The sequence below is a fragment of the Prunus persica genome, chromosome G4 (genome assembly GCF_000346465.2).
Source record: "Prunus persica cultivar Lovell chromosome G4, Prunus_persica_NCBIv2, whole genome shotgun sequence".
NCBI classification, from domain to species: Eukaryota; Viridiplantae; Streptophyta; class Magnoliopsida; order Rosales; family Rosaceae; genus Prunus; species Prunus persica.
This window is the reverse complement of record NC_034012.1, coordinates 3,400,981-3,415,998: the sequence shown is the minus strand read 5'-3', so window position 1 is coordinate 3,415,998 and position 15,018 is coordinate 3,400,981. Positions and strand designations below refer to the sequence as shown.

General features: G+C 36.1%; 1 protein-coding gene and 1 pseudogene across 1 annotated transcript; both read right to left on the bottom strand.

Annotated features, from left to right (window-relative positions):
* Positions 11–6,773, bottom strand: LOC18780422 (annotated as a pseudogene).
* LOC18780447 (probable LRR receptor-like serine/threonine-protein kinase At1g07650) lies at positions 7,486–14,814 on the bottom strand. Its single transcript, XM_007213616.2, has 24 exons — positions 14,470–14,814; positions 13,949–14,114; positions 13,701–13,772; positions 13,530–13,598; positions 13,375–13,446; positions 13,199–13,270; positions 12,999–13,070; positions 12,826–12,897; positions 12,661–12,732; positions 12,455–12,526; positions 12,291–12,362; positions 12,028–12,096; positions 11,632–11,694; positions 10,893–10,958; positions 10,749–10,784; positions 10,624–10,658; positions 10,166–10,542; positions 9,759–9,954; positions 9,526–9,663; positions 9,295–9,413; positions 8,942–9,152; positions 8,619–8,856; positions 8,291–8,441; positions 7,486–8,179 (listed from the first exon to the last, which is right to left on the bottom strand). The coding sequence occupies exons 1-24, from the start codon at positions 14,594–14,596 to the stop codon at positions 7,838–7,840; spliced, it is 2,979 nt and encodes a 992-aa protein (XP_007213678.2). The 5' UTR covers positions 14,597–14,814; the 3' UTR covers positions 7,486–7,837.

Sequence of the window (15,018 nt, the reverse complement as noted above, 5' to 3'; positions counted from 1 at the left end):
ATGGTACAAATAATGGGAATGCAAAGGCCATGTACGTAGTTCTAATTTTGGATATCTGATTTTGGGGTACGAATCTGATGATGTGACTATTGAGAATCAAAATTTATTGTATACAAATCCTGGACAGACGATGGAGGAAGAGGTCGTCCCTCGGGCATCCGATAAATAAATGAGGCTTTGAGTCTCACACCAACTCTGTTGAACACTCAGATTAGACTCATCTCGTAAGGACTTAAACCTCATTTCATCACCATAAATACTCGGATTTATGTTCAGTTCATGAACAATGGCTTGGCCCTCAAGCATGCTCACCACTGCAGACATTGTAGGTCTTAGCGCTGGTGATGGATTAGTGCAGAGTAGAGCTACCTTAATCATTCTCATTGCCTCTTCCTTGTTGAACTCAGACCCCAACTTTAGATCCACCAGCTCCATCAGATTTCCTTTCTGTTGCAAAACAAACGCCTGCGACATCCAAAAAGGAAACAGATGAAAAAATAGACTTTCTTGATTGTTGTTATATATATATGTATATTGTTTAGAACATTTTGATGTCAGTGTACTGAAGAGAAATTGAAAGTAGAACATCATTTGCAACTTGTAACATAAAAAAGTTCATTTTCCTGATCAAAAAGTGTAGGGTAACACAAAGCTGGATGACGAATATCTCAAATGGAAAACAGTTCCTACTAACTCATGTACTAAACGAAATGCAGTAAGATCTTACCCAATCAAGAAGGCAGACATAATTCTCGTTTGGCCGATATTTGATGTTGTTTTTGCCAGATACAAGTTCCAGTGCAACAACCCCGAAGCTGTAAACATCTACTTTATCAGTTAAATGGCCCCATAATGCATATTCTGGTGCCATGTATCCTCTGAAAAACAAATGGGAAGAGTGTTTTATCATTGTGTGATCAAATACAAACAAACGAAGTAATCAAGATTTGGAAGACAAAAATCAATTAGGGTTCCACAATGAAGGAAAGAGAAAGAGAAGGGAAGGTTTCTCACATAGTTCCAGCTACTCTGGTGCTAATATGACTTTTCTCCTCTTCATTCAGCTTGGCCAAACCAAAGTCGGAGATTTTAGGGTTCAGGTCCCTGTCAAGCAGTATATTGGTACTTTTGATGTCTCTATGAACAATTTTCAGTGTGGACTCCTCATGCATGAAAGCCAGACCTCTTGCAATGCCGCCGCATATTTTCTGCCTTGTATGCCAGTCCAGTTTCAGTATGCCTTTCTCTTGACCTGAATTCAAACATAACCTCACAAATAAAATTCATTCATCAAACTAGTATTGAACGTATAACATGTTTACCATCCAATTTAAGTTTTCCAGCTTACCAAACAAAGAATGTGCAAGGCTATTGTTCTCCATGTACTCATATACCAACAGTAACTGGTTTCCTTCAATGCAGCATCCGTACAATCTAACAAGATTTGGGTGTTTTAAGGCAGAAATCATGCCTATTTCATTAACAAATTCACGATTTCCTTGCTTTGATTTTGAAGAAAGTTGCTTAACTGCAATAATAGTACCGTCTAATAGTTCTCCCTGCAATTTGAAATAGAATACATTTGAGAAATGTTGCTCATACACACACTTTTTAGTGTCATAGACCAAAGTCAAAGAAAAACAAAAGGAGAAGTGCTTGCATATTTAGGGGAAACAAAAAGGAGTTGTAGAATACCTTGTAAACAGCTCCAAAGCCACCTTCCCCAAGCTTGTTTGCAGCATCAAAGTTGTTAGTGGCAGCTTTGATTTGTTTGAATCTAAAGAAACCAGTTTGCAGATCTAATCCTCTCAGATCTGTTCATGTGACAAGAGGTTAGCATATTGAACTGATTTTCACTGAGAATTTGAGGGCCTTTTGGCTTATCAGACAACATTGGAAAAGAATAACACTGAAAAATCAAGCAATTACAAGAAACATTTATTCTTGCAGATTTCCATATGGACATGACATAACTCAAATTGCTAAGTCTTATTTCCTTTTTTGCACGGTATTCATAGTACCTTGTTCCCTAGTAGATGCTCTGCCTCCGAAGCAGCATCTCAACCAAAGAATGCCAATAGTCATGAAAATAAGACACAACACTGAAACAGCTCCAACCACAATGAATATCTTCTTTTTGCTATCATCAGGCGGTTTGAAATCTAGAAGTGAAAGCAGAGCTAAGAACAGTGATGAACAAGATGGCAGTCAAAATGAAGAGAAAACCTACTACTTAAATTACCTACCAGACTCCACCGAGATAGCAGATATAAGAGAACCATATATTCCTCTTTTCGGAGCATTAGTTGTCCCTTTCCCAGCCCAATGAAAGCGGATCTCTAAAGTCATAACATTGACAACTGCTTTAAATAGCTTTATCACTTCCTTATCAACTCCTTGTGCTTCCTTTTGAATATTAAAATCCTTCAATACCAGTTTTTCCTGTAATAATTACTATACTTAATCATTCAAGTTAAAAACTAAGAGCGAAAGGGAGTGATTAAGAAAATTGTTAAGAACATTGGAGGAAGGAAGCCTATGTTGATAGGTGGTTGAGTTTTTAGAGAAAATATGGAGAATAGTTCAGTTTATCCAAATGCTTAAAAAATAAAAATTAAGTAACATGGAGAATAGTTATTTATGCTTCATCTCATTTATGGTGAACATAAAAGGATGACTACCTGGATATAAACATCAAAAATTCGTCTTCCAACGCCGTAATAAGACCTGTTGTTTCTGATAACTATTTCTGCGAAGTGTAGTTTCACAGTGTAATTTCCATTTGCTAAGCAACGGGCATAATATGTGAGAGAAAGAGGAGATATTCGGGCTGTACTGTACAATTCAGAGTTTGTCATATTGAGTATGGAGCTATTTCTTGCTATATACTCTTGGTCATAATTCATAAGCCCAAAATCACCAGTGCTACTAAATCCCCAATTCCCCGTGTCATAAAAAAACTTTGCTCCACCTCCTGAAGCTTCATCACCATCATATTTGATGCTTCCAATGGTGGCTTGTTTTCCACCACAATTTATATGCATCGAATACTGCTCTATAGAGAAAAAACAGCATACAAAAGGTAGATGACAAATGGACTCAAAACAACATTGTATGTGAAAACAAAAACATACACTTGAGATATTCTACGACAGATTTAGTTACCTTTTGAACATGGATTGAGGCAATGGCTAAGAATCCTACATTGATATATATACACAAAAAGCATAATTAGCTTACGAACAATGAATGAGGAAAAATGAATAAACTCCCTGTGGAACTCATTGAGTTTGAAGCTTACGAGTTGTTCTGCCCGGAAAAACTTTTGAACACATTACTGATGAAAACAACAACCTAGTTACTTTCACATATTTAGATAGCCAAAGAGTGTAAAATATGTAAATCTCAAGCAAAGTAAATGAAAAGAAGAAGATATAGAAGAAAAAAAGATTTAATCTTACAAGTTGTCTCGACATGTAGTTGGGACAGAGTTCTCTGAAAAGTTATTGTAGGAAAGATCTATTATGCTGCATGCAAATTTAAAGTTCTCTATTAACAGAGATTCCAAGAAAAAAGAATATCAGAATATTTTGGTAAAATTTGTAACATGAATTAACTTTAGAGTTCCCATGACTCCGAAGCCAGTGAGCTCTCAAAAGGCCTCATGCTAGATGGAGGCGGGCATGTACATATAAGGCACATCACCCCCTTTCCGTTGGTCGATGTGGGATGTTACATGAGTGACTGAATTTGCACAGAACAGAGAGGAAATTATTCAACATTTCAAAGACACCAGCAAGATAGAAAATTTTGGACTTAACCACTCATCATCAATACAATACCCCAGCCTTCTTATAATCATGAACCTTCAGCCAAAAGTACTTGTATACATAACCTTATCCATTGTGTAATTCGCCTTATCTTTCGTGTAGCGTTATAATCTGTCTACAAGTCACTATATTCTTAATCAGAGACATTTATCTGTTGAGGCCTCAGAAGCACAGACACAAATTAATGAGGAAAGGTTGCAATAAACATGTAGGTATGCACACTACATGCGTGCTAGTGGTAGACATACGATCTGAGTAATCTGAGTAAATGATGGATATAAACAGAACTCTAACCATAAATAAGTAAGATTTAGGAGGAAGAAACATACTAGCGACTATCTCTATATTTGATCCACTCCGGAAGCCCAGTAAGCAAGTTACTTGTCAGATATCTGATCATTGAGCAATATGTTTACATGTGAATAAAAAATTATTTGTATCAATGTTTCTTAAGGTTACACATTATGTGAGCTATATAGCTACCCATATAAATTTGACTTACATTGTGGCCAATCTCCATATATCCACAAGATTTGGAATGTTCCCTTTCAATCTGTTGAAGCTAAGATCCCTGCAAAAGAAATAGGTTTGGGGGTAATCCGAAGTTATGTACTCGTGATGCTGGGAATACAGTACAGAATTTTTTTTTAATCAAATGACACTTCAGTAAATTGAAAAAGCAAATGATAAATACTGAGGCCAAATTTTTGTTTTCCACCACATAGTAATTAAATTGTAGTAGTAGTAAGGCTTTCCCAAATTTTACATTTGGATCTACAATCATTCAACAATTTTAGCACTTTTGAGCTTTTCACATATATGTAAGCTCAAGCAAAAGTGCAGAGAATGAATAAACAGAAGCATTACAAAAGTTTCAGACTTGTCATATTAGAGATATATTCAGGGATTGTTCCTCTTATATTGCAGCTCCTTAACATCCTGCAATATGAAGCAACCCATATAAGAAAATAAATGTTATATACTTGTAGGTTATTCTAATCAGAAAGGATACTAAAAGTCTAAAACCATAAAGATGGCTCACAAAGTCTGCATGTCTTTCATATTTGATAAGTTAGGAAAATCTGAACTCTCACCGCTTAAGTCACTAATCGATCTGCAAAAGATCACTTCAAATAACTATTAGGAATACAAGTCTCTTCAGCAATGATATCTCAAAAGAGAATGCAAAAAATCTGAAACTTAAAATAATTGAGAACTTAGAAGGCAAGACTCACAGGTATGACATTTTAGTTAATGCAGAAAGGCTAGGAGGTATGGGCCCTTCAAGACCACTCCCTTGCATCTCTCTGTAAGCAACACATTTGAAAAGGATTTATATTTTAACTGAAGATACTTGAAGATGACAGAGATATAAGATGCATGGTAGAAAAGATCTCTTACAACATCTCGAGCTCTTTCCAACTAAGAAAATAGTTCGGTATTTTCCCAGTGAAGTTGTTACTGCCAATCCAACTGCAGAATATTTTGAACCACCCCACCCAAAAGAAAAAAAAAAAAAGGAATTTCATGAACCTGAACTCGAAACATCTTAATTATGTAAAATACAGTAAAAATCACTTACAGTGTTCTTAATTTCGTCATATTAGTGAGAGACACAGGCAACTCTCCAGTGAGATTATTAGCGCGAAGATAGCTGTAGTTAATTAGTCATGGCATGTCAAACCTTGTCACTAGTTATGTTCAACTTGGTTATGAAAAGCAAAGAATGTCAAACTATGAACATTGGAAAAAGAAAAATCCCACTGACAGAATCTCCATGTTAATCAACTTCCCCAGCTCCGGAGGAATGGTTCCAGAAAATAAGTTGCTTTCCAAGGCCCTGAAAGATAGTCACTTCAAGTTCACAACCAAACCAATTGGTACAAAAGTAAATGTAAATGAGATAAACAGCAAGTGAGAAAGATTGAAAGCATACAAAGCTTGGAGAGTAACTATGTTTCCCAAATAGCTAGGGATTGGTCCTGATAAGTTGTTCACGCTGAGAACCCTGCACTATGTACATTCCATTAGATCAATCATTGGCACGAAAACTACTAATTGGCAACCTCAAAAATGAGTGTAGATGCCACTTACAGAAATTCCAACTTCGTAGAAGTCCATTTGCTTGGTATCGAACCACTAAGGTAATTCTGGCCCAGATTACTATGATCAAAGAAGAAAGAGTCCTATTAATTAGGATAAAAACCAATAGATTTGAGATGGTAAAAGCTAAAGCAGTTATTGAAAATCTCTGCTCTTCATACAGTTGCTTAATGTAAGGTAGCTTCACCAGTGCTGGTGGAAGCACACCATCAAGTTCCTGCCCCACAAGAAAACTGCACAACAAGGATCCAAAAAATCAAAGGTTGATTCTTGACTAATCACTCCAAACAGTAACCAGCAGCCATCATATTTAATTAGGAAAATGAATTTATGAATGAACCAGTGCAGCAAGAATTTAAAGCATACAAATGGCAAAAATATATGCATACATGCTTTGGACATGGCACACATTGCCAGGGAAGGAGCAATTGCAGAAGAGAGTGTTGTTGTACTGATCTGTATGTGGGGTTGAGAAAGTTGGAACATTGCTACACGGGTCGCTGAAATTCCAGTCCTTTTTATGCAGTTGTGCAGCTATTTCAATAAGGGCTTCAACTGCCATCACACCCACATAAAGCCAAAATCCCATCAAATGTTCCTTCTATTTTTATTTTATTTAAATAAATAAAAACCAAAAACTACATTTAGAAAGCAGCAGCAGCAGCAGCCTACCCTCATCATGTGGAAGAGTCATGTTCTGTGGCTGTGCTGTTGATGATATTGGTCCCATATTGCACATCAGCACTATGAGCACAATATTAATTTGGCTGAACAAGAAGATCATGTCCATTGGAACATTAAGAATCCTTACCATTTTTCTTCACCACCCACACTTCACATTCCTTGAGCACTATCCAAACCCTTTATAAAATCATCCATGGAGTCTATTAAATTTCTCACTCACTTCCCAAGCAAGCGACCCATTTTTTTTTCTCCAAAGACTTGGTGAATAAACTTTGATTAATTAACCTTTTGTCCATTTAATTAATTATCCAAATTTCAAAGCCCCAACATGCATGTGCTCTTCTCATATAAATTATAATCCAAACTTGACTAGCTAGATTAATCACTTCATAAGAATTATTCATTGATTATATAATTCATTGATCTGCGGACTTCATTATTCTAAAGGCTTGTTGTGATCAACTTGGAATGTGCAAGATGGATAACCAGTGCTGAATTAGTGCATAGGTTTAGTAAGGTCAAGGTCAACCAATCGCACCATAAACATTGCTCAGAAGATTCATAAAAAATTGTTTAACTATCTAGTTCTTTTTTTTTTTTTTTCCTACCAACTGAACAGAGGAAGGCGCCAAAATCAGATTCTCCTCAGGGTCACAATGAAAAAAAATATCGAATTGTGGTTAATTTATTTTAGATTTTGTGATTAAATAAGTAGACGAATATTTTATTTTCTCTTTATTTCATACACAGAATATTAACTACAATTCTCAAAAGCGTGTGTAGGATTTGGAACCATATATCCATCATCATACGGTAAACAGATAAAGCCTAATTTTGACTATCCATGACTAGTCTAGTACATAAGGTATAATTCAAACTTCAGGATTTTCTATGAAAGGGAAATGCCATGATCTGTCTGTTTATAGCTTTGCTAGATGCATGTTATAAATGTAGTTCCAACAAGAGCATGTGTGTACATGTGGTAAATGAAAATTTAAACTGCGTATGGTAGTCATCAGTCATAATTCATTATATATGAAGGATGTCTTATATGGGGTAATTGTCAAATTTATGGTGTCAAAGATATGTACAGTCTATTGTCCTAGCTTTTCTTGCAATTGTTGTTTAGTAAAGTGACACTTCGATTTTGGTACCAGTAGATGCTTTCTTAGGCAGGGCACTCAGAAATATTGAGAATCAAGACTAACTGCGTAGACATCCTAGACAGACGATGAGGTAGAGGCTGTCCATTTTTCATTGGATGAATAAATGAGGCTTCGAGTTTCATCGTAGGAGCTGTGATCAATATCAGAGTCCTCTGTGAAGGCCTTAAACCCCAATTCATCACCGTAAATACTCGGGTTTATCTTCACCTCATGAACAATAGTTTGCCCTTCAAGCATGCTCACTACTGCAGACATTGTAGGTCTTAGTGCCGGTGATGGATTGGCGCATAGTAGAGCTACCTTAATCATTCTCATTGCCTCTTCCTTGTTGAACTGAGACCCCAACTTTGGATCCACCAGCTCCATCAAATTTCCTTTTTGTTGCAAAACAAGGGCCTGCAGCATTGACAACAAATGGAGAGGGTACGATATGAAAATATTTCAATAAGAAAAGCAACCTGTTTCCACTTGTACTTCTGCATGCTAAACGAATGATGAAGATATTACCCAATCCAGAAGGCATACAAAATTCTCATTCGGCCGATATTTGATGTTGTTTTTCCCAGATAGGAGTTCCAATGCAACAACCCCAAAACTGTAAACATCTGCTTTATCAGTTAAATAACCCCACAATGCATACTCCGGCGCCATGTATCCTCTGCACAGTAACAAATACTCCATGATTTCTCTTTCAAAGCATTCATGTGATCTAAACTAAGAGCTCTATCATCTGTTTCAAAACTTTATCATTCGATGAGAGAAACTAAGAGAAGCAAAAGAATAAAACAGAAACCACAATGAATGAAAGAGAAAAAAAAAATGAAGGGCTGCTCACATAGTGCCAGCAACTCTGGTGCTGATATGGGTCTTCTCCTCTTCGTCCAGCTTAGCCAAACCAAAGTCAGATATCTTAGGGTTAAGGTCCTCGTCAAGCAGTATATTGTTTGTTTTGATGTCTCTATGAACAATTTTCAGTGCTGACTCCTCATGCAGATAAGCCAGACCTCTGGCAATGCCAACACATATTTTCTGCCTTGTATGCCAGTCCAATTTCTTTAGGCCTTCCTCTGGACCTGAATTTAACAAAAACTACTAAGGAGATTCATGAAACTATTTATAATACAAGTGTATATTCCACTTCTAGATTGTCCAGCTTACCAAACAAAGTATGTGCAAGGCTATTGTTGGCCATGTATTCGTATACCAACAATAATTGATTTCCTTCAATGCAACATCCATACAATTTCACAAGATTTGGATGTTGTAAAGCAGAAATCATGCCTATTTCATTCACAAATTCGCGATTTCCTTGCTTTGATTTTGAAGAAAGTTGCTTAACGGCAATAATAGTGCCATCTAATAATTCGCCCTGCAATTTGAAATATAATACTTTTGAGGAATGTAGGTCATCCATAATACTCCATAAGGGTGAGAGAACAAAGCATTAAAAACAAAAACAAAAACAAATGAAAAGTTCTTACATAGGGAAACAAAAAGGAGTGGTAGAATACCTTGTAAACAGCTCCAAAGCCTCCTTCCCCAAGCTTGTTTGCAGCATCAAAGTTGTTAGTTGCAGCTTTAATTTGTTTGAATCTAAAGAAACCAGTTTGCAGATCGAATCCTCTGAGAACTGTCCATGTCAAAAGGTTAACATAATGAACTATTTATTAACTGAAAATGAGATGGACTTAGTAAAGAACTAGTGGTAGAATAAAAATTGATGTGTATGAAATTTTCTGTACCTTCTTCCCTAGATGTCTTGCCTCCGAAACAGCCTTTCAACCAAAGAATGCCAAAAGTCGCAAAAATAAGGCACAACGCCGAAACAACTCCAATCACAATGAATATCTTTGTTTTGCTATCATCAGGACGCTTGAAATCTAGAAGTGAAATAACAACCGAGAACAGTGACCACAAGAAAACTGTATATTTCTACAGTAACATATAAATAGGTAACTTATAACTTACTACTGACCAGACTGCACTGAGATAGCTGATATAAGAGACCCATATACTCCACTTTTTGGAACATTGGTCGTCCCTTTCCCAGCCCACTGAAAGCGGATTTCTAAAGTCTTAACACTAACAACTGCTTTAAATACTTTAATCACTTCCTTATCAACCCCTTGTGCTTCCTTTTTAATATCAAAATCCTTCAACACCCGTTTTTCCTGCAATAGATTACATACCCATTTAAGTAGAAAATTGAAAAAGAGGGGGAGTGGTTTTGAAAAATTAGGCAAATATAAGGCCTGAGGAGTTGCGGATTGCTAGTTAAGCTTCGTGAGTGACAAGACATGGAAAACAGTAAAATTTGTCCAAATGATTAGAAAGTAGAAGTTACAAAACAATAAGGAGCCGAAAAACACTGCAAGGGGCTACCTGTATATAAACATCAAACATTCGTCTTCCAACACCGTAATAAGACCTGTTGTCTCTGAGCACTATTTCTGCAAAGTGTAGTTTCACAGTGTAATTGCCATTTGCTAAGCAACGGGCATAATATGTGAGAGATAGAGGAGAAAGTCGTGCAGTTCTGTACAACTCAGAGTTGTCCACTCTGAGTACAGAAATATTATTTGCTATATAGTCTTTGTCAGAACTCCAAACATCTGCAAAATCACCAGTGCTACTAAATCCCCAATTCGCTGAGCCCTGAAAAAACTTTGCTGCACCTCCTGAGGCTTCATCTGCATCATACTTGATGTTTCCAACGGTGGTTTGATTTCCACCACAGTTTAAATGCAACGAATACTGATCTATAAGGGGATGAGCATAAACAAAGTATAAGAGAAAGAACTTAAACCATTAGCTTTTTATTCTACGACAAATTTAATTACCTTTTGAACATGGAGAGAGGCAATTACTAAGTATCCTACATTACCAAAAGCAGACATTAGCTTCTTAAAATTAAAGATGAGAAATGAAAAGTCTTCTTATAAAATTCATTAAGTTAGAAGCATACGAATTGTTCTGCCTGGAAACACTTCTGAACACATTGCTGATAAAAACAGAAAAGAACCAGTTACCTTCATATATTCAGAAAGTAAAGTATCTCTATCTCAAGGATATTAAGAAAAAGAAGAAATAGAAAAACAGTTATGCTTACAAGGTTTCTCGACAATTAGTTGGGACAGAGTTTCCAGAAAACTTATTGTAAGAAAGATCTATATTGCTGCACAAACATGAAGTTCTCTATTAATTGGAATTCCAAGAAAACTAATATCAGAATATTTTGATCAAACTTATAAATAAGAAAATTACATAATCTGGAAAGAAAAATAGGAAGAGGAAATTAATCAACATTCCAAAGACAGTAAGATAGAAGATTTTTTACCTAAATAAACAGTCAATAATACCAGATATCATACACGTGACCAGATAAAATTTTTTAGTTTACTAGCTGTTAGGATGTGGAAAAAAATTATTTCATATTTTAACATTTTCCCTCACTAGACCCCAACATGTGGAATTCAACTTAAATTGGGAGGTTGCAAAGCAATTGCAGCGCTTCAAACTCAGGATCTTCTACTTTGATATCACAATAGAGTTTGTTGGTTTACCACTATTCTCAAAAATGTAAGTTGTTAAGACAGGGACAACTATTATTATATGTGTTATCACAGTATTCGTCGACACCTCAGAGCACACTAAAAAGAGGGAAAGTTACTGCATAAATGTAGGTATGCACATGCATTTTCTGCAAAAGGATTCATGATTCGAGTAAATGAAAAAAAAAAAAAATATATATATATATATATAATAAGATTTTAGGATGACAAAGCAAAAAATATAAGATTTTAGGAAAGCAGAAAACATATGTAAGATTTTAGGATGAAGAAACATACTAGCGACTGTCTCTATTTCTTATCCACTCTGGAAGCCCAGTAAGCAAGTTGCTTGTCAGGTATCTGATCAGTGAGCAAAATAAACAGATGTTAATGAACATTTATCAACATAAATATTGGTTCAAAAGGTTAGCACAGAAAGAAGAGAAATCTAAAGTTCTTAGCAGGCCCATCCTTCCTTGGTATGGTTCCTAGGGAGAGTTTGGTTGTATCCTAATCGTACTCATATTTCTCTTTATTTTCTTTTTCTTTCTGGTAAATGAAAACACAAAATTATACTCATTTTCATTTGGTTAGAATGTGCTTTATCCAAAATTAGGCTCCATGTTAGCATCAAGAGGGAAATTTCAAAAGTTGGATCCTGATCCATGCAGAAACCAAGGGTCAATTCCTTACATTGTGGCCAATTGCATAATGTCTGCAAGATTTGGAATGCTCCCTTCCAATCTATTGAAGCTAAGATCTCTGCATAAAAATAATCAGAATTCATGGACTGATATGATAGTGGGAACACCGAAGAAAGTTTATCAAATGAATATTACCAGTCCGGTATACAAAATTAGTAAAATCTAGAGCCCATACAGTGTAAAGCCAACTATTAAGAGCTCCATGCCATGAAAAAAGAATAGAGATATAGAATGAATAGAAAGAAGAATTACAAAACACTGAGACTTGTCATATTAGAGATAAGTTCAGGGATTGCTCCTGTTATATTGCAGCTCCTTAACATCCTGCAATTCGAGCAACCATATAAGAAAAACACTTTTATCTGCAAGTGGATTATGCTAATCAGAAATATACTAAAACCACAAAGATGGCTCACAATTTCTGCATGCCTGTCATGTTTGATAAGTTTGGAAAGTCTGAACTCTCCCCACTTAAGTCACTAATCCTTCTGTAAAAGGTTATGTCATGATAATGCATAAGAAGACAAGTGTCTTCATAATCTTTTTTTTAATTAAATTCGAAAAGCACATCAAGGAGATAATGTTAATTAAGATAGCTGAGCGCTTAGAAGCCAGGACTCACAGGTCTTTCATATTATTTAAGGCAGAGAGACTAGAAGGAAGGGGCCCTTCAAGACCACTGGCCTGCATCTCTCTGTAAACAACACATTTGAAATGGTTTAGCTTACACCTGAAAATATTTGCAGAAGACAGAGATTTAAAAGGCATGCTATAAAAGATCTCTTACAACATCCGGAGCTCTTTCCAACTTTGAAAGTAGTCAGGTATTCTTCCAGTGAAGTTGTTACTACCAATCTGTCTGTAAATAATCATACAAAAAGCCAAAATATTGAATGACATAAACCTGAAGTTTATCCTGGAAAGAACCTAAACTATTTAAGGTACGGTAAAATCACTTACAGTACTTTTAATTTGGTCAGATTAGTGAGAGCAAGAGGCAACTCTCCAGTGAGATTGTTAGCGCGAAGATAGCTGTAGTTACCCATGGGCAAGCAAGACCAAACCATTGTCAATTAACACTTTTAATTGCTAAGGAAAATCCAAGAATGATAACTTATGAACTTATAAAGTTACAAAGGAAGATAAAAAAGCAAACTGACAGCATCTCCAAGTTAACCAATTTCCCCAACTCTGGGGGAACTGTTCCAGAAAATAAGTTGCTCTCCAAGGCCCTGAAAGCAAAGCCTTGCCAAGTTCATATCCAAACCAAACCAATTGGTGCATAAAATTAATTCTGACTAAACTAAAAGCAGTGTAGGAAAGATTCAAAGCATACAAAGCTCGAAGAGTAGTTATGCTTCCCAAATAGCCAGGGATGGGTCCTGATAAGTTGTTCACACTGAGAACCCTGCACTGGGTACATTACATTAGTTCAATTATTGGCACAAGAATTTATTGGAAACTTCAAAGACAAGTCTAGAAGTCACCTACAGAAATTCCAACTTCGTAGAAGTCCATTCACGCGGTATTGAACCACTAAGGTAATTCTGGCCCAAAATACTATGAGCAGAAAGAAAGAGTGCTATTAGGAACTCTGGGATAGAAGCTTAATAGTTTTGAGGGGGTAAAAACTAAAACAAATTTGTGGAAATATCTTCATACACTTCCTTAAGGTAAGTTAGCTTCACTAGTGCTGGGGGAAGCACACCATCAAGTTCCTGCCCCGTCAGATACCTGCATGATAAGGATCCGCATATTATAAGTTATGAATGTTGTGTTAAATTCAACTCAATGTATCCAACTGTTTTGGGTTGCATACTTCAGCAATTGCAGTTGCAGCATTGACCAATAACCATCACAAGGAAAATAATGCAGAAATTATAAAAGTATGGCTTGTAAAAGGTGCATACATGCTTTGGATGTGGCATACATTGCCAGTGAAGGAGCAATTGCAGATGAGAGTGTTGTTGTACTGATCCGTATGTGGGGTTGAAAAAGTTGGAACATTGCTACATGGGTCGCTGAAATTCCAGTCCTTTTTATTCAGTTGTTCAGCTATTTCACGAAGGGCATCCACTGCCACCACACCCATATAAACAAAAACAAAATCTCAAATAATTTTTTCAAAAACAAGAGCAATGGGTATGATAAAGTTTATTTCTTTTAGGTTTCCAACAGGCATTATAAGGTTTGGCAAATAGTGGAGAAAGGGAAAAGGAAAATATTTCCACTAATTTTTTTCTTTTTCCTATCGAACTGTCGAACAATCAAAACTCTTACAAAACAAAGCGTGTGAACTTAAAATCACAATCAAAAGCACTGAACTTTTGAAGTTTCATGTATAATCTCTGTTTTTCAGATGAATGAAACAATAACTTCTCATATATATCACTTCAAAGTTCAAACCAAGAATCAAAGTAAGAGCCCTCACCTTCATCATCTGCAAGAGTCCCCGCCTGTGCTTGGGATTTGGTGGGTCCAATATACATAAGCAGAGTGAGCACAACAACATAGCTGAAGAAGAAGATGAGCTTTGAAATATCAGGACTTTCTGCCATTTTTCTCCAGCACCCACTTGACGTTCCACGAGCTCTGCCACCTCTGTCCGCAGAGTTTTTATAGTATCAACCTCGAAACGAAATGAAACAATGGATTATTATTAAATTTCTTTTACCTTTCAAACCCACCGTTTGGATTATGTGAAAGAACTTTGATAAGTAGATCGTTAGTCTAAATTATGAGCTGCCTGTGACCATTCTCTCTGACAATATATATTTTCACCTTTTTTATTGTACAGCTTTGGTTGTGGTTGAAACACATTCGACCCAAAAAAATATATTGCCAAAAACAGGAAGTGGATTCGTACAAATTTGAACAGGACAATTCAATGTATTCATTCGTCATTCACAATCACATCACAAACAACTTTGAATTTTAACATATGCGACAAGAAAGATAGACTTGAGTATATCATATATTA

Bases quoted from the DNA above. Each gene is read 5' to 3' on its own strand.
- LOC18780447 (XM_007213616.2), bottom strand. From the start codon at position 14,596: ATGGCAGAAAGTCCTGATATTTCAAAGCTCATCTTCTTCTTCAGCTAT. The intron at 12,898-12,998 runs GTAAGTGATTTT...GATTATTTACAG, and splicing joins CTGACCAAATTAAAAGTACT to ACAGATTGGTAGTAACAACT. The intron at 12,733-12,825 runs GTAAGAGATCTT...TGTTGTTTACAG, and splicing joins TGGAAAGAGCTCCGGATGTT to AGAGATGCAGGCCAGTGGTC.